This window comes from Varroa jacobsoni, unplaced genomic scaffold (genome assembly GCF_002532875.2).
Source record: "Varroa jacobsoni isolate VJ856 unplaced genomic scaffold, vjacob_1.0 scaffold_864, whole genome shotgun sequence".
Lineage (NCBI taxonomy): Eukaryota > Metazoa > Arthropoda > Arachnida > Mesostigmata > Varroidae > Varroa > Varroa jacobsoni.
Genome location: NW_019213766.1, coordinates 65,874 through 90,316, shown reverse-complemented (window position 1 = coordinate 90,316; position 24,443 = coordinate 65,874). Strand labels below are relative to the sequence as shown.

The 24,443-nt window shown below is 40.3% G+C and overlaps 1 protein-coding gene across 1 annotated transcript in view; it reads left to right on the top strand.

Moving 5' to 3' along the window:
• Nucleotides 1-7,491, top strand: part of LOC111264481 (uncharacterized) — a 28,567-nt gene extending 21,076 nt beyond the window's left edge. Inside the window, exon 9 of the mRNA XM_022840424.2 lies at nt 1,310-7,491. Coding sequence (XP_022696159.1) covers nt 1,310-1,720 — 411 coding nt within the window. The 3' untranslated portion in view covers nt 1,721-7,491. The remainder of the gene's footprint in view (nt 1-1,309) is intronic.
• The last annotated feature ends 16,952 nt before the right edge of the window (nt 7,492-24,443 follow it).

Sequence of the window (24,443 nt, the reverse complement as noted above, 5' to 3'; positions counted from 1 at the left end):
AATATCCATCAAGCATTTTCATTCTTACATCTTCTAAATATGATAGAGCTCTTTAGTGATCGACTTGTAATTATGTAAATGTTAGAGCGGACCGCCGGATTATGCACGTTGAAAAAAAAAAAAAATATATATATGTTTAGATGAGAAGAGTGTGTTTTATTACGAGCTACCCAAATTTCAAGGAGGAACTACAGATCGTTACGCAATTCGGCTTGTCTACCGCAGTCGTAGAACTTACAGGGAGAGCCTCGAATTGGCGGAATTTCACAGAATGAGATTGCTCTATGACAACTAGGCACCGTATAGTGTTTCGATTATCCAGTGGACGCCGACGAATCTCCAATGGAAAACTCCGCTCTAGCGGGTGTACCGCCTAGATCTAATTATTACTTGTTTTGGTCATACATCACAGCCAAGAAAGCAAATCCTTAAGAACAACGGCCGGAGTCCGCAAGTGGGTCGACGAATGCATAGCCTCTCGTTTTTGCTTCACGGATTGCATCGGCGATCAGAAAGATGGGCGAAAATCGCAGGGGGCCAAGAACACTGCTTAGACCAAGATGTGTTCAGTTGTTTGCAGGCTACAATAAATGAGAATCTTAAAAACGGTAACTTTTCACCTAACGTAATAACATTGGCATGTGCAAGTATTACCACTAATCACCGTAAGTGAATCCTTTCGATTAATCAGAATAGTTTACATATGTGCTCGTACATGCCGATACTGTTTGAGCGTATTTGAAAGCCATTCACTCGGAACTGTATTATATATATATATATATATATATATATAGAGGGGCGATATTTGGGCGAGCTATTTGTTGTAACGGTCGTGCGTTAATCTGCTATCCATCGTACTGAAAGAAGCCAGCTTTTTAAAAACAAGAGCATAAACTCATGGCGATGGCATCCGGTTTGTCTTGGAAGAATGAGCGAAGATTAAGCATTGCCGAAATGATTTGCGCCAGATAGTAAGGATTTTTTAGGTTTAATTATTCTACGGAACTCCAGCGTGTAATCATTGCTTACTTGAAAAGTCTGTTTTTCACTCCATACAACTTTGTACCTTATTATTGAGGCGAATTGCTTTGCAGTAACAAAATGGTCCTATACTTTTAGACGCCACAATAGATACTTGGCGGCAAACATAGACATACATAAATGATCAATTTCGAAGACATAACTCAGTCTTTTCAGCATTTCTTTTTCCGAATACCCCCGTGAAGGACTGATCATCCATCCCTATCTAACTTAACGCACTGTACGACAATGGTAGCTTATTCTGAGAGACCTGCCGTATAAATTACAGTTGCATAAGGAGGGATCTTTGGGACGGCGACCCTTGGATTACGACAGAGATGAAACCGAGGAACAGATGCTTTACTACTCGCTTGACCAGCACCAACAGGAGGGTCCGCAATATCACTCAATGAATCAAGGCCAAGTTCTCTCTCATCCTTTCTACGCGACGCACCACAACATTAAGGCATCTCCGAGCCCGCCTTCTACGCAATCCCCCTTTCTGGCGGGCCAGGCAAACGCTACTTCTTATTACGATCTCGGTGAATCCATGACGAATCAACAAGGCTCGAGGCTGCACCAGGAAATTCAACCAACTGTCGCTGTTACCGCAGTCGCAGGTCGCCAAACTGCCAGCCGAAGCCATCAAATGCATCAGCAGCCTGTGCATCATGTCCACCAGCTCACCTGCCAAAGTTAAGGCGTTTACGACCGGTAATTCGATTGTTAAGCCGGCTCCGCCTGTAGGCCCTCTATAGCTGGACGGCCGGGCGAAAGGCAAAAAGAGAATATAACGATATTTAGTTGAAACAACACGGTCAGCTATAGAGAGCTCACAGGGGTCGGCGTTGCGCGCACCACATCCACACACATTGTACATACAAATGGTTCATATTGATATTTGAATATTTGGAATATCCTGGCCATGTAAGTTTTTGGAGAACATCAAAGTTCCCGCAACATTGTCATTGTTCCCGATCTTTTCCAGACGCAGAAAGCGAAGTGAAGTGGAAGGTGACAAAGATACTGCATCATAATGATGCACAACTATAGCAGTTAGAGTCAGATGACCGCCGAGAAGTCCGTCCTAGACGGGGTACTGGGCAGCCGCTCGCAGAGTGAGAAACAAATGCCGACCTTTATTAAAATTCGGCAATAACTAAACAGAAGACAATGACGGCGATGAGGATCGTCGGCTAGGTCGACGTTATCACGGCAATCTAAGACCCGCGAAAAACTCTGGACACAAAAAAGCTTAGAGAATATTTTCAAAACGGTACGTTGTGTTTAGTCAAGTGAAAGTAATCTGTTATACTGTTGATGGTGTGATATTCACAAAGATTGTGATAATAATGAAACTAGGAACGGTGAATTGAAAAACCTAAAAGGAAAGATGTTCGAGACTGAACCGATGAAAACAGAGGGCATCGAGAGACGTCGTGTTACATCAATGGGGAATGTTTTAGGTGGTGCCGAAATGTCAAATTAGGAATTGTGTAGGTGTATTGAACCATCGTGGGCGCTAGAATGGCTCGAACAGAAGGAACGGACGAACGAATGGTAATGTTTACACGGCGTTGTAAAAAATACAGAATTTGTGCTGAATCGGTGACCATGTCATGCCGTATAGATTGATGATGGTATCTAATGTTTATGATTGAGAACATTGATTGACTCACCGACCGATTAGCATTTGACGCTTTTACTGCTCACTTGGTTGTTGTGACCGGGATGTGTTCCGTGGGTGCCGGTCCGGGCTCTCCCCTCTGACTCGACTCAAGGATACCGCCTGACACAATGGAGTTGGATAAATAAATAAACCGAGGCGACGATGACCGCATCGTGTGGTCATATCACACGACTTGTTCCACAAGCCACACCCGCTACTAATACAACTTTGTTATTGTGACGAAGACGACCATTGATAGTGACTGTACTACTACCATTTCCAGTAGTGCTCTGAATATCCCGAAATGCCTAGTACTGAGAATATTAAAACGCTACCGTCACGTCACGTCACGCTACCTCACAGTGGACCTCAATCGACGGTACCGCTATCTGGACCAACACGGACACTTCAACTGGCATGAAAAAATCACATTTTTTTAATGGAATCCCTATCACCACGAAAATTAGGACAACTAGATGCAAACGTGTGGGAAAACTGAGTTTGTCACATGAACCGATAAGACAAATACATGCACATCTTGCTTGTTAACTATGCCCAGACAATGTTTCTCACACCACCACCACCACCACGCACAGGCCATCACCGTAAATGATTTTTACGTTCAGCTGAGCCACGTATTCACCGATCTCTGAAGCAAAATGTTCATCGTCGGGAAAAGTTTTACAATTGAAAGTAACAGTTCAGCAAAAGTATGATAATATGTAAATAGTGAAATTATATACCGTGTAAGATACGTAATAAATCATAACTGAATTACTTAAGCGTTGCTAGAAGAACAAGATATGACTTAATAATGATAGGTATTAAAAGATGTCACAGTAATAAGCAGAATTCTCGACGTTGAAAAGTGCAGTTGTGACCAGTTTCGATAAGATACCATATTTTCACACACAGACACACACAAATGTACACTCATTTCGCCATTTCGTTCGTTTTATCCGTATACCATTGTTTCTGCCGTAATCTACGAGAACTGCTCTATTGTAGTCTAGTGATAGTATTTTTATTATGAACTAAATTGAGATATTTCTGTAGGATTGTTTTGCCTCTTTCTTCACCTGGAAAAGAGACCAGGAAGATAAAAGCAATTTTGAGCAGATGCATAATCAAACCACGCGGCGACAACGATGACGATAACAACCCTCAGCATAACATGATCGATGCAAGCAATGCTTGTCATCGTACGAAACAGCCTTTTAAGTTACTGCGAAGTTAGCTATAATCCCGCAACCGTACAATGATAATAATTAAGATAGCAGAAGAACGTGAAAGAAGCAAACAATAGCAATCTTAATTTGAATTGAGTTAATGTGATCATAATGGGTAGTGATTCCTTCACATCGATCTTGCTCGCTGTTTCATTAGCTGGCTTGACTACATTCAGTTATAGATCCGAGTGCCTATTCACTGATTTATCAAGTACGTTACGTGATGGACGCGTCTCCGTACACGGGATTCGAATACTTTTTCTGTACCTACCGATTGCTAGTACTATTTAACAAAAGACTCAGCCAATTACAGGCTTCCTACGAGCGGCACAGTCGCGACTTCAGACGCCGACGACTAAATCTTCGGCGTGATGGGGTCGTGTTGTTAAGCGTAGACACCTCACCCCGTACAGTGTGAAGAACCCAACGAACAACTGACCACATAAATGTAAGCCAGACAAAGAAAACGGTCGGAAAACGTTGATATTTTTGTCCTGATCAACCCATAATAATAATAATAATAGTAATAACAATCATGACTGCTTAATGCCGATAATGTCTGTTGAAACTTATAGCCACTGAAAATCAATCGAGAATCGAAATATTAAATCAGACAGAGGACTTGGAGGTGCTGTTAATTGCTGATAGCGTTTATCTCAAAAGTCCTTCGCTTCAAACCCTGATCGCAGGCGTCCGCTCTGCTTCGCTCCTATCAAGCTATTAGACCGGAGCCCAGTTCTGAGTCTTGCGCCAGGCCGCTTTAAAGTTGACAGGAGAAATCAACGGAAGGCTAATGCCGTCTATCGTTGACTTTCATATTTTTTGCTCATTTTTATGATCAATATGTATGTCTAGAAATCGAATAGCAGAACAAAAAAACACATCTGATCACCTCACTGTTGTTTACGACAGCGTATAGAGAAATTTCAAATACTAAGTTCCAAGTATTCGTCATATCACCAACTACAGTTTAGTTAGCGATAATCTTAATATTTTCAGCGCTAAATCCGGCCGCTCCTACGCGTAAAGGGGGCATAGAATGATTTTGATTTCGTCTATGCAGACGGTGCGGCGATGTTTATATAGTTGCTTGCGTAACCGAATGAACGCGCAGACGGTTATTTGGATACGAGACGACGCTGATTTCTGTTTAATGATCCTTTCTTACACTGATTTACACCTAGCAGGTGTTATAAACGAGCCATTTATTCAGTAAAATTTAATATGATCAATAATTGGCAATTTCTTGCCCACCCGTGTATTTTTACGGTTATATTATGAAACATGATTATATACTTGTCTGCATGCAATCACTGGTCTAACAGAGTTGTCGTTAACGCAAAGCATAAGCTGTCAGCGCGTTCTTTTACAAATACTGTCGCTTGGCTTTTAGGGAAGTGAGGTGTGTAGATGAACTTTATGACTGCCCCTTCCATTTTCTTGGTGTGAAGATATGCTCGTGAAAGACATAGTTGAAAGCGAATCTTCAAAGTTACAGAAGTTGACAAATCTGCTGACTGCTTAATCCTAGCCTCCGAGTGTGCTATAGGGAAGCGTTTAACTAACAATGTGGATTTGTTTCCGGTAATTCTAGTGCTACAGTGGTCTGCCTGCTAGCATCACACTTGCCTCCGTAGTTGTCGAAACCGCTGATAGACATGCAATAACTGTATGTGCATACTGAAGACAATTCATTAGGCCAATAGGCAGCCGAAAAACGAACGATAATTCGAACGGAAAGATATCTAAAATTTACATTTACACAGGGATAATTTTCTCATTTTTACTAAAAAATCACCATACCACTTCAACTGAGCGCGAGCAGAAGACGCTTGTTTCGCTAATACACTTTTACAGAAGCAAGTTTAAGTATTGCACGCATCAATCGTTGTGCAGTACGACGACTGATAGTTTTTACTAAAACATGCAAATGATTACCTGAAGTTCTCCTCCCAGTCCTCTACCTCCCAACGACAAATCGTTTGTAACAGCACGTCACAGGGCACCTCTGTCTAACGGATAGTTACTACCGATATAACGATGATAATCGTGATGATTCCAATATGTACATGATAACCGACCTGAATTTTTCTACGTAAGCAAGCATCGAACAATAGAACCGTTTAGCCAGCCATCTCTCTGTAAAAGGCTTCCTGGTTCCAGAATCGATACTATTGGCTCATGTGAAAATTATCTAAAACAACCCACACAAAATATATACCTGTAACAACAACCAACTTCGACTAAAATAATTAGAGATAATAACATAGTATACAAACGGTACGCGATCATAAAAGTGATTGTAAGATATTATTGCTGGTTAGAGCAACGACGTATTGCAGTTAAGAGTTGACTAAAGCTAAGAATGAACCGTCAATGACGTAATAGCATCCAGTGATCACATCTGTCGATAAAGAACACTCACAAATACTAGAAGAGTATAAAAAAGAAGATCATACCGCCGAATGAACAACCGCTATTCAACAAAATGTCAATTATGATACAAAGCAGCAATCTGATGATAAAATATTATTATACTATTACCTATGTGTAACGATCAAATAAGCAGCAATGGTGATGCCTTGAGGTCTCTAGCTAATCTCATCATTTTCCCATTCTTCAACAATTTTCTTTAGCCTGTGGTGAACATGGACGCGAATGATTCAAATGTGTTTTGTTCTAATTTGAGAGACTATGCATTATCGCCATATCTAGGAATACTCTGAACTCTTCAGTTTGCCATGATATGACACTTAGTAGTGTAGATACAGACACAGATTCAGTCACAAGCTTAAATAAGAAGCATCGCATGATTATACACCTGCCGATACAGATCACTTGTATAAATATTCCTTCTTATGGGACTATCTGCCCCCTGATCTCGATATTGACATGATAAGCTATCCAATACCCCTGTCTAGCTCAAGCTGAGAGATTTCTGTGACAAAACTTGTACAATATCGTATTTGTATTGGGGTCTTGCCACTGATCCCGTGTTGCGTGTTCAGTAATTGCATGTCAGTTACTCAGCGGCCTACATTGTCCTGGTTAGGTTACAGTTAATTCATTGCCAAGCTTCGACTACAGAACAAATACGATTTCGGGTTGCCCACGCTTTCCCTGTGTACGCGGCGACGAGAACGAATCTAAACGCCGACGAAGCTTCGAACAAACTACTTAGAACGAATGAAAGGAAACAGGAAGTACAGATACCAAAAATGAAGGCGGAACCCCGACAAATATACGAGATCTTTAACCCATTATGCGGCTCCGAGCTGAATTACGGCTGAGAAAAATAAAACAGCAACAAGATTAGAGTTACGTTCTCGCCAACGACACACAATAGACCAGACGAGAATTACAACAACAGAAGCAACAAATACATAAACTGACAACAATAACGAGAAAACAATGAAAGAATGAGATAAACCGAAACTACCAGAACTGCGACAACAACATCACCATAGGTATGGATACAAATGAACAATATTATGAATATGGTTGATTCTTCTTCTACCTATTCTTTCACGTAATGTAAACATAAGTAGGTAAATAAAACCCTTTAGCTATAAATGTTTTTTGTCTCTCTCTCTCTCTGTTGTATAGAGTACAGGTTTCTCCTTCCCCTTAGGAGAAAAATTGCGTATATCTAGAAAGTACGGGAGGCGCGATATATTTTTAAATTATAATTATGTGTGGTTTACGCAGCGTTTGTTGTACAACGGGATTGGAAGCCCGGCTTAAAAACATTAGACCTGAGATAGCTCACGTGAAATAGTTGGGAACGTTATCATTTGAACTTTTTATTAAGCGAAGGAACGGATAGGACTTTTACGCGCAAAGTATATCATGTACTCTAGATAGTGTCCTGTGAGTATAGGTATCGACGACGTCATTCGACAGTGCGCTAAACTTACATTGGCTCTCCGCAGCTGTTAAGATCGGACTCAAGTTTGCAAACCTTCCAGATTGTAATCTCTGATCAGAACTGCAAGATAACAAAATTATTGCGGAGAAGGCGGTCATAAACGAGCGTAAATTTCGGTCTCCGTATCGTAGTGCCCAGACATCGAAAGTGGGTGGTACAGCCACGATGGTGACGTGGCTGGGAAGACTGCCTACAACATTGCCACCGAGATAAAGGGTTTTTAAGAGTGAGAATACGAGTTACAGAGAGACACGACCCAGATGTTTATCCAAGGACACTCAATAACAACAGAATGAGGGGGCATAAACAACAAACCCAGCCAGCTCAACCGTACCCCACGGGCCGAACGTTTTTATAACCGCGTCAGATATATATAACTCAAAAGAACGAACCACCACGTAATAGAGTCATCATTGAAGCGCTATCGATGAGAAAGGCAGCACCACGTCGAACAGAACAAGCCAATAGGTCCCACCCGTCCTAGTGGTCGTGGACCTCGTGAGGCATGTCCTGGCAGGACTGACGACAGGATGGCCAGCCACACTATACAGCATTTTGAATCACCGTGCCCGCTCGAGAGGATAATCCTGGAGATTGCATCGAGCCTGAACATTAAGAGGACCCTAAGAATTACACAGTGGAATTATGAGGAGCTGCGACTCTGGCGTTCCTCTTTTCGGAAGCTCTGGGTAGTATAGATATTTTTGTTTTAATGGAAGCTTAGGTAACAACCAGTTTCAATTTATTGCGTTCTTATCCTATGCGGTGCGTTGCACTGGGCACAAAACAATGGATTACGCCGCTCTGATGAACGCGTATTTCCGTGCTGTATTTTTATTGTGCTTTTTTGTGATCACTGCCGCTGCAACCAGCTGAACTTGAACCGGTTTACGACATTTCAAGATACGCTTGCGGACTGCCATCGCCGGGTAACCGATATTCCTTCGAAGCCGACTTTCCTATGATGTGCACGAAGATTCGGTTATCAATATATTTGAGATGAACGTAACCAGGGATAACATGAAATTTGAGGGTGAGAATCATTCACTATCAGAAAACGCAAGCATTAGTGCTCACGTATTGATGGTAACAGACTTCATTGAGGAAAGCTCTGGCTTGTTAACTATGAAATTGAACGACTACACATCATCTTAATGGGGCGATATGTAACGGCTCATCAACACGGTTCGCAGGATCCTGACTATCTAGTACTGGTCATGCTGCGTAATTCCATGTAAGGCAACGACAAGGTTCCACTCGCGCTAACTAAGGTAAGTGACACCATTTCTCAGGAGATAATAACTACAATATAGTGGCAAGCTCTCGCCCTTTACACAGAAAACTGGTCTAACTTAAGGGAACAACTAAAGCCCACTATTATTTTCCATCTTGCCAAAGGGGCTCTCCGATCAAATAAGATGGTCGAGGAGAAAAGTTAGTCGAAGTTACCCTGTATGCAAACGATTTAATTGCATGCGGGTCGAATAGGTTTCTAGTGCAGTGAACTTTAGCCCGTTTCCATGCGACAGTCACAGATCTGAAACTGACCGTCAGAAAAGGAAGCAATGAAGTTTAGAAGAGAGGTGGAGCAGCGACCACTGATACCGTGCCTCACAACGATTAAATTGCATTTCCTAAAAAGGGCATTGACACTACGTGTAATGGTCTGAAGTCGTCGCACGTATTATCTTGCCACCTAACCGCTGCCGTCCGAAGACCTAAATTGTCGCTGTAAACTCCGAGCGACAAAAACCATTTAAAGACAACCATGGGGACTGAGAAAAATTCGCAGGGGTTGATGGGAAGCGTTTGCTTCGAATGCGATTAGTAACAATGAATGGAAGAAAGACATATTGTTACTTTGTTATGTATGGATTCCACCACAGACTCTGCAGGAAAGCGGGTTTTCACAAGCACGTAGATGCTCCAGATGTTAGCGAAATTGCAATAAATATCATGCCATTGTTCCTAGAACATTCGGAAGATATCTCAGTTTTTATACACTCAACAAGACTCGGATCAATACTGAAGTACAGTTTCAAACAATAGAATCAGAAGGAATATTGCGTTTTCGTCATTTTTTTTGCTGGAAAAGTACATTCTAGTAGTCCTTTGTACGTTGGTGGTGGTCGATGCATGGCTTGCTTATCGTATCTTGCAACTAACCAAAGCAGCTATATGTGTTATTACAAAGCTGCCTGAGTGTGCCACTAGGTGCGAGACCTTGAACCGCCAATTTCAACATTATTTTACACAGTTTGTACCATTAACTTTGGTCAACGTTATTTTAACGCTTTTCCAAACCAAAAAAAAGTCTGAGATATCCGATGCTCGTACCGAATCCGACATATTAGTATTATCTAACCTTCGACGTAGTATCAAGATAGTTAATTACGCTAAAGATTCTTGGCTTGAAATGAATATTGGACCAACTTCAATGCTCTTTTCAGAGTGCGCTCGTATCAATGTGATACATTTCATGACTCTTTCGTAGCAATCCAATTGCCGAACATGGCCTACCCTCCGTAAACGATTCTATTTTATTAAAAATATTCGGCTCGCATAAGCATAACATGAAGCTACATTGTTTTTATACATTAGCTTTTACATAATGCAAACAAATAATTGTTTCACAAAAGCGTAGCTTGATCATATGGTTTGCGACTCTATTGTGACTACGTTACTGTGGCAGGGGTGGCGCGTTTCGACAACCTTCAATAGGTTCTATAATTAGCTAGAATATATGATTACGTAAAAGTAAGCTTGAAAATTGCGTGTCTGAGCTATGTGTCTCATCGTTAAGATACCTTCAAACTCTACACAGACGTTAAGGGTGACTATTTGTTGGATCTAAAAAAAGTGGCCTTATTTTTCCTATATTAAGGTACTGCTGGGAGGAGGATTTTTTCGCGCATTAGCTTGGTCGGAAGGAAAGATCTTTTCGCACTCAAAATACGTAACCGTATTTCAAATTATTATTATAGAAACTAAACATAAAAATAGCTAATGTTTTACATATTTGGTCGGGTTTCGAAAAAAACACAGGCTCCGTATGACGCGAATAATATTTGTTAGCCTGGTTACGCCCTTTGTCCGTCAGATTAGGGATGAACGCCTTTCAAAAACTTGGCAATTCAGGAGTCCACTAATTGAACCTAATTAATTTATTAAAGCTCAGATTCTCTAATCTCTTCCTCTTTGACTCAGATGATTCGGGGGAAACCTTCGTGTTAAACGCGTTTATAGTGCTGCAATGTGAAGTGTCACGCAGGCTCACTTGATGACATGAATCAAAATTTGCGTCACAAATATAAGATTTCGTCTTAATTATTTTAACCAAATTGTCCTGGCAGCCTAAAAAGGCTCCGAGATAATATACAATACTAACATAAACCTTGAATAAACTGAGCGTCAGATTTGCCACAGATGTAAAAAACATAAGTTGCCTACGGTCGTTAAAAAATTTTACACCATTTGTGAAGCAGTGGTCGGATATTCAATAACTCAAAAGTATTCATATGCACTAAAGCACTATCATCACATAAGGAGCTGTGGCGGCTGTTCTACGGGTTTGAGCATTTTTTTCGAATAAGCGATATCTAGTAGCGTAGATGTATGAACAGGTACGGTGCAATATTCTTTGAAGCAGTCGCAAAGTCGGCAGACTCAGAGTTATAAAATTTCGCTTTCAACCTTCACCTGAAAAGCAGCGATTTTTTTTGATAACCCGAGATTTTAATCTCAGCCCCACTGTACAATAAAGATTAGGTAGGGCGAATATCATTATACCTCCTGCATAATCGGAGGTATGCATCTTACTCATCATGAGGGTAATGGTTAAACGTTTATTCCGTTCTAAAGGGATGCGTTTCTGTTCTTCGGATCTTTGCTGCTCGTCGTGATCAGATAGACAAAAGGCCACGGTAGGACCGATTCCTGCAGACCGATACGGCACTTATAATTTTTTTTACAACCTGCAAACTGTGCACTGGCACTGTGCAATAAAATAGTATTTTCTTTCGTCTATATTTGTTCCGCCCGAAACGCTTTCGTCTAGGGAGCTTACGTGAGTTGGCTAGCAAGGGAGAAAAACGTGAGGACAGCGTCCAGTTCGCAGAATTTACCGTAAGACGAACTGGGTAGGAGTCCCGGGTTAAGTTTGGAATAGCCAAAATGAGCTTGCAAAGTTGCGGTTGAGAACCTGTAGCAGATCGCTTATTGTTGGGCTGGTCATGTACGCGAGTTTTTTCTCGTGCCACCTATAGAGGGTTCAGCTCAATTGCCTCCATCAAGGCACAACGCATGTTTTCGCGATAATTTGGATGAAAAGCCCTAGGAAAACTCAATGAGCGATAGACATAGGTGTGAACGCTCGGGGGATCGGTCTAAAAATTCCACCGTATGTGCAATACGCCGTAATGAAATAATCGCAAAATAGCGAGCAACTCTGTATCGACGATTGAAAGTTACCGAGTTGAATTGAAGTTAAATAATAGATTAGATGGACAGCCTAAGTAGATGGTATGGAGAAGACAAATTTGTTAGCTTAAATTCAATAAAAGCTCATTGCATGCATAAAGTGCGCGCGATTTTGAAATCGGTAATACATGTCTTTAGGTGACGTATCCAAAATCACTCCCTGACTATCGCATATTTCGTTGAAAAATCGAAAGGTACAGCAGAAATGTGTCCTACAGATATGAATAATCGACAAGTAAAGAAGTCCTTAGCGGATGCTTCGTTTGTATCATATGTTTTTCTGTGAAATTGAGAAAAAAATTTTCTCTTGCATTTTCCGCCCTGATCATTTATGAAAGTTACTGAAAAACAACTTCAATTTTGGATATTTTTCAACGAAATATTGTTTTCACCTCGAGAACTACTTAAGCTGTTAACTACTTTCGCATAAAAAAACACATGAGAGACAGTTGGAAGATCATAATCTAATTAACCATGGGCCTACTCCGAGCAATCTTCTTTGTTTGTGATAGCTTGCCCTTATACCTTGTCCGAGAGCAACCGTCAACACAGAAGATCTAACTAATGTCCGGGAGGACCGGATCTGGTATATGTCAGAGTCGTTAGGATAAGTCGAAAGATAAGCGGTTCGCAATTGCTATTCGTAAAATTGGTTTCCTATTCGAAAGATGCTATGTCCAGGTCGAATAAACCACGACAGACAGCATCACTTCGTTCGTTAGTCAAAAGGGAAAAGATTATGGTCTTTTGTTAGTCATTTGTCAAGCATGATAGCGTTACTGTGTGTGCACGCACTGCTGATAACGCCTTCATGAAATTGAATTCGAACGTACTTTTATTGGATATAGTTGGGCAATTATCGCCCAAAACAAAAACAGACTACTTTCTTTTTGTTTCAAGAAAAACCTCACAAACATCCTGAGCGTTCTGTGGGTCCTATGAGTCCGCCGTCATGTCCCCAGCGATCATACATCACGAAATATTACGTACACACACGTCTGAGCACGTGCTTCGTATTACTAAACACGCCTGGTAGAATACTGAATGCACAGCTATATTAAGTTCATATTTGAAGAAAGTGTATTTCGCACAGTTTATAAAAGGGACGCTGTAGCGGACATGGCCACGTACAAACAGTGCCTGTATGCCGAAAGTAGTTTGTGATTTAAATGTAATTTGTATTCTTCATACTTCTTCCTTTATTTAAAACCTGTAGTCTCTGCACAGCTCTTTAAAGTTTTCCTTATTATTCCGTCGGCTCGACTTGCACACTGTCAATAGCAGCCGTTAGGAGAGCGCTACCCAAAGATAACACATTTGCAGATACAAGTTCGCATCGATTTGCGTATGCCTAAGTAGATGAAAATCGAAGACCTTCTGGTTCAAGTCTTCGATGTTACTCCATTCCTCAGGCACCGAATAAAACGTCGAACAGGCTGCAACAAAGAGTTCGGAGAGTGGCACTACCAACTGCTCGGAAACACTAAACTGAGTAATTTCCATGATGTGAAAATGTGATGTGTACCTGTCGGGAAGAAAATTCATTCCTCTAGCGGGTTATCGGGTCCTGATGCTACAGCTAAAAGATGAGTAGATTGGCAGGGAATCGATGCGAATATATGTGTAGGAAGCTACAATTTAAATAGGCTGACGGCCAGAAATGGTTAACATGATTGATATGCTTTCGGGTGCCCTGTCTTTCGTACACGATTTACAACCTTGAGGAAATAGATGAACGTAGCAGAATTTACCGAGGAGTTAAATCTGGCTATGTTAAAAAAAAGATGATGATACAACAACATTACTATGAGCGGAATCCTAGCTAAAACAAGTGAATGATTTTTTAAGTGAAAATTCTTCTTTACGTGCATACTGCGGGCGTCAGTAACTCACAAGCTATCTGAGACTAGAGAAATTGTTACCTTCAGGACATTAAGAGTTCGCGCGCGAAGATTCAAACGAAGGCGTACTGCAAACGAAACACTAGTTTCACTAGTTCAAACAATCGATCGAAATCGTGTTAGAACCAATTGGCAGTTAACATTCGTGGTCAGAACCACTCGGTCGAGGTAGATAATAGTAGATTTGCATTGATAATGGCAGGTCACATTTTTACGTACGTAGACGTAGAAAAAAAAATCCGAGGCCACGATTGGCCTAGGGTGCAATATACTGCATACACTACTTCATATAAACATCGAACGATAGCAACATCTAGTTGAACAAATAACAGCTCTGAAGCCAACATGAAGAATATCAAATCCGAACTTCTATGCACTGCCTTGTGGTGGATTGCCCTGTGAAAAAATTAACGAGACGCCAAAAGGGTTTTTGCAAACGGCTAGATAAGTCGGAAACGTAGTCTAAATCAGACTGCGTGTTTCTCAGACTTATAAAGCTGCTCCATATGCGACGGTCGAAAAATCACTAACCGTACTGTTTCGAAAAGACAGATAGGGCGTGAGCACCAAGCTGAAGCAAAGCTATGAAGATCACAGGCCGAATACAAAGACCATTTAGGGGCAATTGCCCAGCATTGCGATGGGTAAAAGAAGAACTACGCCGATAGTCGAGAAGCCATCAGGGGAATAAAACGTCGGAATATGGAACTTCCTGCACGCTCATATGGCTACTAGGTTTAGTTAAATAGGACAAGGAAATCCCGTAAGCCTTCTAAAATGTTCGCGTTTAGTTTGCTGTCAGCAAATATTATTTAGAAATTAAAAAAAATCCGATTTATAGACGACAGAGGACTGTATAATAATTGAAAATTGCATGTACGAACTTAAGATTTAGAAACAACACTTTCAAAGATATCCTAGTAGGTCGACTATGATACTGTATCTGCTCAAAAGTCTTTTCAATACATTCTTCTAATTTTTATATTTTTTCTAAATTTCTAATGTATTACTACAAGTATTCACGCTCAGCTGAACACAACAACCGTAAAGGTTGACATTGTCACGTCTCTAACATGCAGCACATTTAAGTACGACTCAAAAACTTAAACGGTTCCATTTTCGTTCTCTCTCTTTTTACCAATAAAAAAAGATAGAGTCAAATAGAAAACGCACGTTACACAGAGGTTTCTAATGAAGCACGGGCTTTGAGAAGCTGCGTTCAGTAATGAAGAACAAGACTGCTTGTTCCGAATGCGTTTTACAAGTTTACCCTAATCTGTTTTCTATCGTCTAAGTTTCCAGCCCATAAAGGATGGCCTTAATTGTGTCAGTAGCTAAAATTGTCCACAACGGGGCAATAAGTTCTGGTGTTTTGGATAGCGACGAGCCTGACCACTCATGCCTCTTTACTTCTGCATTGCTGTTGGATTTATTAATTCACCTAATGGGAACGATTTAGACAATGAGCATTTCACTGATAACAAGGTTGAAGTCTGTTCTTAAGACCGGGTTACACAATGGTCTACGAACATTTCGAGGCGAAAACGTCCCGTATAATATGAAACGTCTCTTGATCTTAAAGCGCTCAGTTCGATAGATTTCCAGACATTTTTCTAATGATTCAGTACAAATAGTCTTCAACACTTTGAATAATTTCTAATTCAACTGTTTCGAAGTAATTCAAGTACGCGCACCCAGCACGCCTGACGCGTAGGAATAATTATACTGCCATAATAGCTTAGTCTCAACGAACGGACGAACAAAATCTGTTCGCAAGAAGGACTATATGCCCCACATGCAGGATAATGATGCTATTTGTTGTAGTCGTAACTTGCAAATAAGGAACAGGACGGAATCCCGCGAACATCGTGTGACCGACGACAACTTTTGGTTAGTGCGACGTTGGCTTTGAGGAATAACTCGTTGCTCTTGTTCGTTGGAGAAACTGCAGACTACAAACGAGATAACAACCACACAATATGCACAACGGAAACCATAAAGCACACGTTTTTTCCGCTGAAGCAAGTTTACTTAACTTTCCACGAATTTCTACGAATTCCACGGTCTTTCGCAGCAGGCCACTAAGTGAACACACGAAAGCAGTGCAGGTAACGCATTATCCAGCAAGAAAAAATCGCCTGGGTCCTACCTAATCATACATGGTCAAATGGCTAAGGATCTAATACCAATAGAAGTATTTCCTCTCTTTTTTCAAGTTTAGAGCAAACACTGCTGCAGAAAACCTCACGTAACACCGTTCCTGTATTACTTGAACGTACAATTAATTCATTTTTGGTGAAAAAAAAGTTAGTTTATATCTGCCTCTAGCTATGAGTGTGGTTCTCCATCGAATGGCAACAAATGAACATACATAAATTTGCGAATAGGGAATAATACTCTGCTCGACCGACATTCAATCTTCAACTGAAGGTACTCCGTAATGAGGTATCGTTCTTTATATAGCCTTGATGAGACTCGAAATTGTTAGGGTGGGAGTGATTCACTATTTTTCCTTTGGATGCGTGAGCTGTTCCAACTGGATGACCAACAGACGATAAATTATGCCCTTCTAACTCGATTCTACGCAGTGCGATAACATTTGTCGCCTGGTACGCAAATGTATATGTACGTAAAATGATCGAAACATAACTGAATACAATAAGGCATCAAGGGTAAACCAACGTAACTAACGCCCATGCAATCATTGAAAATTTGTTTATATAGGCGCGAAAAGACAAACTATTCACATCCGGTCAGAGTTCGCTGGGCCTACAATCGTCAGACATACGTGACCAGTATTGTTCTCGATATACATTTAACATGCATTTTATAATTGATGTGGCTGAATTTTAATTTGTCACAGTTTTTTAATTACGTTATTGCACCAGCCCGCCATCTTGTCGGGACTATCATTGCGGCGCGCTCGTAACTCAATTTCGAAAAATCTACTGTCATGTACGAATCACTCCGTTACTTTGATATAATATCCCATTATCCTGATTAACGAATTCGTTTACATTGCTCCAGCAGTTAAGTCACAAGTCGCGTGCAATTTCCCTCAGTCAAATGCTCCATTATGAATTCATAGATTTATTAGGTAATTCAGCGAGCTTTCGTTTGAAACAATGATTCATTCGGTCCTGACCCAAGATCCAAGCATACGAGTCTAGGGTTTAGTAAGAGAGAGCTAAAAAGCAAGACACGAATATTTCAGCAGCGAAACCTAGCCTGGCCTGGCCTGGCCTACGCAATGCACTAGCCCTGAATAGGCCTCATAAAAAAATATTCCACTATCATATTCCATTCTGTTCTTCCACTACCGCTGGTCCTATAAGCTTGTTTCTTTTCCTTGGGTCAACCATGTCCTGTTCGTATTGCAGTTAAGACATTATTTGCAACCATTGACCCACTGCTCCTTTGCGGTAACTCCGTGCCCCAGCATGAAATAAACTTTAGCTTTCAATGTTCCATGTCAATGGTAGACCGCTTCAGAAGCCAAACAAGTAAGTAATGTAAAAATAAGGAAAGTTTTTTTTTGAAGATCAAATGCTACACCTGTTATGTAGAGGTCGAAACACTAAGAGGCGTTTCATAAATACTCTACCGTTTTGAGCTAATAGTCCAAAAATAATAATTTTCCTCCCAGTTGAGATAGGTTTTAACCGAAAAAGTCTTTAATACTTTCTAACCGAAAGTTATATTCGTCACTATTGAATTGGCGGAAACGGCCAAAATACACTAAATCGAGCTTCGGCAACTTCCATGATTCTATCCGATCAAGCACCCGGTGCAAGTTTGATATCAGGCACATTTTTCCAAGTGGTACAGTTATGCTAGGTGATGCTAATACGTAAATAGCACAAAAATGTATGTTTTATATTGTACGAGCCGAGCAGAGGTTCGCTAAAGAGGGGTCTCAAATATATATATTGAGCAATATGAAATGGCGTAAGCTGTTGCTGCTTACAGGCTTACTGGAAAGAATATTATCCTCGAGGGCGAAGTTGGTAACTTGCACAGACGTAAATTTCACTCATCGGGGTTTACTGAGAAAGCATCGACAACAACACGTGAGCAATATACGAATCATTGCTTTTGCTCAAACAGGGAACAATTCTACACGGCTACGGTTGAATACCCCGAAAGGATCAATAAAAATGGACCAGGCCTTAGAGGAAGACAATAAGGTGAAGTGTCCCAATTCAATTGTTATGCGAGAATAAAGCTATCTTGCCTAATTGAATCGTCGAAACAGTAAAAGGTAGAGGGCAGTTTTTAAAAAAAAACGTCTCTAAAAATCAATTTTCTCAAACAAAATAAGAACTGATTGGAGAAAACCAAGATCAATATGATAATTGCTTCCAGTTGACACTCGATCATGCAGACCATGTCCGCGTGGTTTCTCGCGTGTTTTTATTTACCTAGAAATAATGGCAAACGCACTCTGATCTGTTTTCTAGGCATTAGTTCAGTGTTGCGAACCATAAGTAATAGCTTGGAAACCTGTATGTATGTGTGTGTGTGTGTTTGTGGCGCAGCAGGCATACGTCACGATCGTAAGGCTACCTTCTAAGGTTACTGTGCATATGTAGCCTAGCAGGAATCTAGGCTGGCATCAAAGACCAGATGAATCGGCGTCCAAATCTCAGAACTGTGTGTCTGTGCACTTCTTATACCGATCCACGCAATGAATCTTTTCGCGTAGTCATACATTCTCGTTTTCTCTACATGAAACTCTCGTGGGACTTTCATATCTGTGGCAATGGTTAACCACCCTTTGTAGTTACATATGTTTTTTTTTTCATTTTAGTTGCTACGACATGTTGAATAAACTAGCAGGAGTTGAATTTTATTTCGTTCTTGGTGCGGTGTTATTCGAAAATGCCATAGTTACGAAGTATAAGAGGAGGACGCTGTCGCTAATTTTCGAAAGTACAATAAGAGCAAATGTTTTGTCATTGTTAAGGTAAACGCATTATCAAAGCACAATTGAGCAGTAAATCAATCATCTGCCGATATGAACTTGCACACATATCTGAAAAAGCCTGTTTTGTCACATTTAGATATCAGGAGTGCTGAACATTTCGTCTATATAGGCGACAAACTAGTCTCGTTTGAAGCTCGTGCCAACTCCCAGTAGGAGTCTGGGTTATACTCGTATGATGTGGCGTTTTTTTTTTTTTTATAAAACATTTAAGTGTTTCCGGTTGAATATAGAAACCGCATAGCTGGCGTCGATGTAAAAACCTGTCGTGCCTTATGGCCCGCATAACTCTATACTTAACATAATAATACAGCAGATACCTCACATGTGAAACTTCAAAACAATTTAAATTGGTACATATGAAATGCTAACCCTTTGAACTTTTAAATACCAAACCTTAGCCTTTGGCAAAAGCGGTTAGGATTCATCTTGTACCATAGTCGATTACAAACATAAACAGCTTACTATCCGCGTTAGACAACGATACGATTTTTAAGGTGCATGTCTGCACTTTTCAGCCCATTCCTCTCCTGCTATTATTATATGAGAGATATTCTTCTCAGCCTTATTTCTTTCTGTCACACTTAGCCTTGCAACAACAGTGTGGCAAGATGTACAGTAAATCAAGGAAATACACGAGACATGTTTCCCTTTTTGCAGATCGAAGCAGGCTTCGACGGATTTTGCCCTCGGGAAGTTGCCAGGCCCTTCGTGTTCCCTGGAGATAGTGATGCGGTCGCTCTTGGCATAGGATCAACGTGTTCAGGCACTTATCGACGAGCATCGTGCCGTTCCATGCCTTCTGTTTTTGGGAGAATCGGGAACCTTTGCCCGGAAACAAAGCGATTCTTCTTACGTTAACCGTCCACTGAATATACGGCAAAGCAGTTTCAGTTACACGGTTCGACGGCTTCCAACCGAACCGACATGTTGACTCCGAGGATTAATGGAACAAGCTACAGAAGTGCATTCTACGTACGATTCCCATTCCATCAACAGACAGATCTCCACTTCTGCATCAAGTACACAAGTTAGTCGCATGTTGTATACTATCTTATCTGTCTGAATTAATTTGTCCCACTTTCAAGTTGGGTGACATCTCTTTATAACAGGCACTAATATCATAACAAGAATCGAGGGCGCAAAACAATTATCTCAATCGTTGATGCGTTGGGTTATAGAAGTGAAAAATATTGAAGCAACCAGGCGTGTTTCTACCATGGTAAAAATGTTTATTTGAAGTAAAAAAAACAAAGCTGAATATCTAAATGTAAATGCTCGCTCTCTGCAAAGCGTTGCCTAATAACGATGACCCGTAGTAACCTGCACAGGTGAAGCCCAGTCAAGATAAGGTGAAGTTTAGTGTGCTTGCAAACATTATTATAAATGACCTGATTCAGTGCCAATAGTCAAATTGAAGGACAGCCTAATTTAGCCTTCTTACTTAGCTGTTGTAAAAGAGAAAAACGAGGATGTGTCTCATTACAAAGTATCTCTTCAGTAAGGAGAAAGCGAGACAGAGAGACTCAAGGCTTCCATAGTAGAAAAAAGTCTAAGCAAACCGTAGAGTCGGAGGTTGTGAAATACTAAAAGCCGAAGGTATACTAGGAAAAATAAATTCAATCTTCTTAAGACTGTTGCTTTCCGTTATTTTCAATATTTTTTTTTGCGATTGGCGAGCTTTAGCCAGCGAATCAAGTGGAGATTTCAAAGTTTACTGGTCTAATTTTATGTCTTTTTTTAGCACATCATAGCTTCGATGAAATTCATTAAAGTTAGGTTATAGCTTCATACTTCCGAGCAGACACAAATTATATTACATTATGTAGCCTAAATATATGTTTGAAATTTCACGCTTGACATTGTTCCAGACAACTGACCCAATAGAGACTCTGACTGTTCGACATATCTTGAAGTTTAAAACTTAAATCATAACCTAACCTAACTCCTCCTGTAAAATAACCCTGCTACTTTCGCTGTTTAACTGAGCTCACTAATCCAGCAAAGTTCGTGAGTGTTAATAAACTTACTTAATTTATTGATTTTTGGAGGCCCTCAAATTTTGACACCGACTTAAAACTGTCGCATTGTGATAAACAAAGTTCTGCTACAATTCTCGTTGAACTTCCACCAAGATTCCGACTAAATTTGGATCATGGAAGCGTTTATACGAAACAGGAACCACTAAGTAAAAGCTCGTTCCAAGAAGGACGTTAACAACTTCAGCCATGGCGAAAAACAGTGTTTCGACAACTGAATTACCCGAATTCAAGCTTGTAATGCTGCAATGTTGCCCCAAATAGATAGTCAGCCCCCCAGATAACTATGCAGCTTCACAACAGTTCCAGTGCAGCCTGGCGAAAAGCCAACACAGCAGAAGAGCAACAGTGTTAACATCCGAATTAATCGGCGCCGTCTAAATGTACGTTTCTGATGATCTTCCTATCCCACTCAGGTTGTTAGAAGGAAAAAAATTTGAAGTCAGACAGATGCCCCCTGAAGACAATGCAACCAAGATATTTAAGCAGTATCGTTTACCTTTGAGTAAAAAATAATAAATATTCTCAATTCAAAAAGTAACCGCAAAAACAGTTATTCTATCAAAAACAATCTAGAGGATATGTCTATTGTAAATAAAAGCAATATTTCGGCCATTGTTTAGACTCAATTCTGTTCTAGGAAGCCGAACGTATGACCATAGAAAATCATTCATAGGCTGTTGTACTAGCTAGAGAACTGGCAACAGGATTAGCGGCTTGAGCGTCTGGGCATGTGCTGGTGTCATATGTGGGCAAGCACATATGACCTCCAGCGGCCCAAGTTGGGATTCGCTGGATTATTTTGTATGGTGTGTCAATGGGTTAGGGACCAACAAATCCTGATGATGTCAACGTGCTCACTCATGCTATCACGAAGAAACTCGTCCATTTGCAAAAGAAATATTTGAAACAAACTGAAACCATATATAAGCAGTATACAATTGAAAATTGTATTTTGGCCTTTGGACTATCTGTTCTTATTTAGATAAGTCTTAAAAATAAATAAAGCATCAGAAACATTCGGGGTTAGACAAGCCGCTCCGTGTACATATGTAAACGTATGTTTTTGTGATCCTGATTATCGTTCAAATCATCTACCCAGCAGCGGTTGTGATTGCGGTATTTCGAGAGTTCAATTAGGCAAATAAACACAATCGCAAAAATAAACGTCTGAGACTTTTTAAAATGGAACTTAATACAATACCTTAATTATTGTTAGCGAAATACGTCCCGTCATCAGACAGGTCCGCTCAGACCATGCGCAAACCATTTCAAAGTGGTTAGTACAGATTTGATAAATAATATATGTATATCTTTTTTCGTGTGTATTATCTCTACTAAGCCAGCCATAATACAAGGTATAGGTGCAAAATAAAGTTCGTTCCGTAAAGATTTACGCTTTCGTAAAGATGTTTATTATTAATTAAGTTAATTGAATTTTTTCCGTTAGTTTCTGCTTCGTTAGTTCCGTTAGCTGAGGCATGTCAGCACCACGATCGCCACCAGATCGCTCGTCGATGGCCTAATGATATCATTAAACTCGTAGGGGTGTTTTTCCTGTATGAAATGAATCCTTTGATGCATCCTAAGGCATATCTTCTGGTTAGAAGGCACAAAATAACTGTACTACAAAAAAAGATTGTCTGTGAATTTTTATGCATTTATGTGCGGCCAGCTGCACGTCAGTGAAATAAAAATCGATTCTTGCAACTCCTAGCGTTTTATAGTTGTCCTGAACACTAAGCCATCTTAAGTGTGTGTAGCAATATTGTAGATTTCACAGAGATTTGTTCAATTCAGACAAAGTCTAATCAAAGCTGTATGTTTTTGGTAATGCTGACATTATTTTGACGAAACTCACGTAATACTATGGACCTAATCCTCGAAATCGTTTGACAACCCGCTTACGTATTTACTATGAGCGATTCGAGTAATACGCCCCATCCGCCTTAGCGTTCCAGCTGAAGGCGTGGCTCTCATCAGTGATGCTAAAATGTCCCCAGACTATTATATTTAGGCTATATTAGAGAAAATAATTATTTTTACAAGTTCTGTGCTAGCGTTCGCTGTATTTACGTAAAGATAATTCATACATACGCTTCACTCGAGGTCCCGCTTGTGCCGTACCCGTCTCAGATGGTCGTAATTATAAACGTCTCAATAAATTATTTTGTTTGAAGGATTATCTTTGACAAGACAGAAAAAGTTTCAACATATATATAAACCCTTTTACGTATCTAATTGATTATACATAAATGAATTTTATGATCGGACAAAGTATAAGCATCTAGTTAGTTGAAAGTGTAGGCCCATATATACCTGTATTCTTCGTAACTGTATATTTACGTTAGACATGTCAACCGAAATGTTGAATACCATACAAATGGATCCATATTCCTGCGTTCGTTTTCTATATGCATTTTCTCTTTATATTATATTGTTCGTGCATTGTCTGATGGAAAGCAAAACATTTTGACACGTAGCCATATCCTTGCTAGCCAATTCTACCTGCGCAACAATGCAAAAGTTCAATCAATCTAGGGATCGAACCGATGTCCCTGTTGCAGTCGCGCGTAGATAGGCCTACCGTCCTATCAAAGTCTACCTTTCCGCAATAAAATCGACTCCTTCGAACCTACTACTTCAACTTCCAATAGAGATTAGTTAAGGTAAGGTATTTTAACTGCATGAATAGAAATTACATTGAACCTTTCTAACATGTTCGTGTCCAAAGAGAAATGTCACATTCTGGCCTTTGATCTGGTATTATTTTCTATTAATTCATAACAATTTAGGTAAAATTGACGATTGACACCATATCAATTCTTGTATCAGTAATAGAGCACAGTCATTCGGCGAGGCACTGCATGTCCTCAGAATTGTCAATGACCAGCCAGCAAGATGGCCGGTTTTTCTGCAGATAGGCAAGGTAAATTCTGTACATTTACTCAAGACATGACTCATTCATGACCGTTCTAGTCCCTGCAGACATGTGACGGAAAGTAGTTTCGTGGAACCGTCAATTACATGGAAGGAACATCATCGAGGCAACTTACGCGATTGAAACACACGAGCTAATCAATATGAAGGTGTATCAAGTTATTAGGAGACCAAACGTATTGCAATAAACTATTTGAGAATGAAATGTTTCGAAAAAATGCCAGCTCACGTTTTTATATATTATGCCGTGTGTT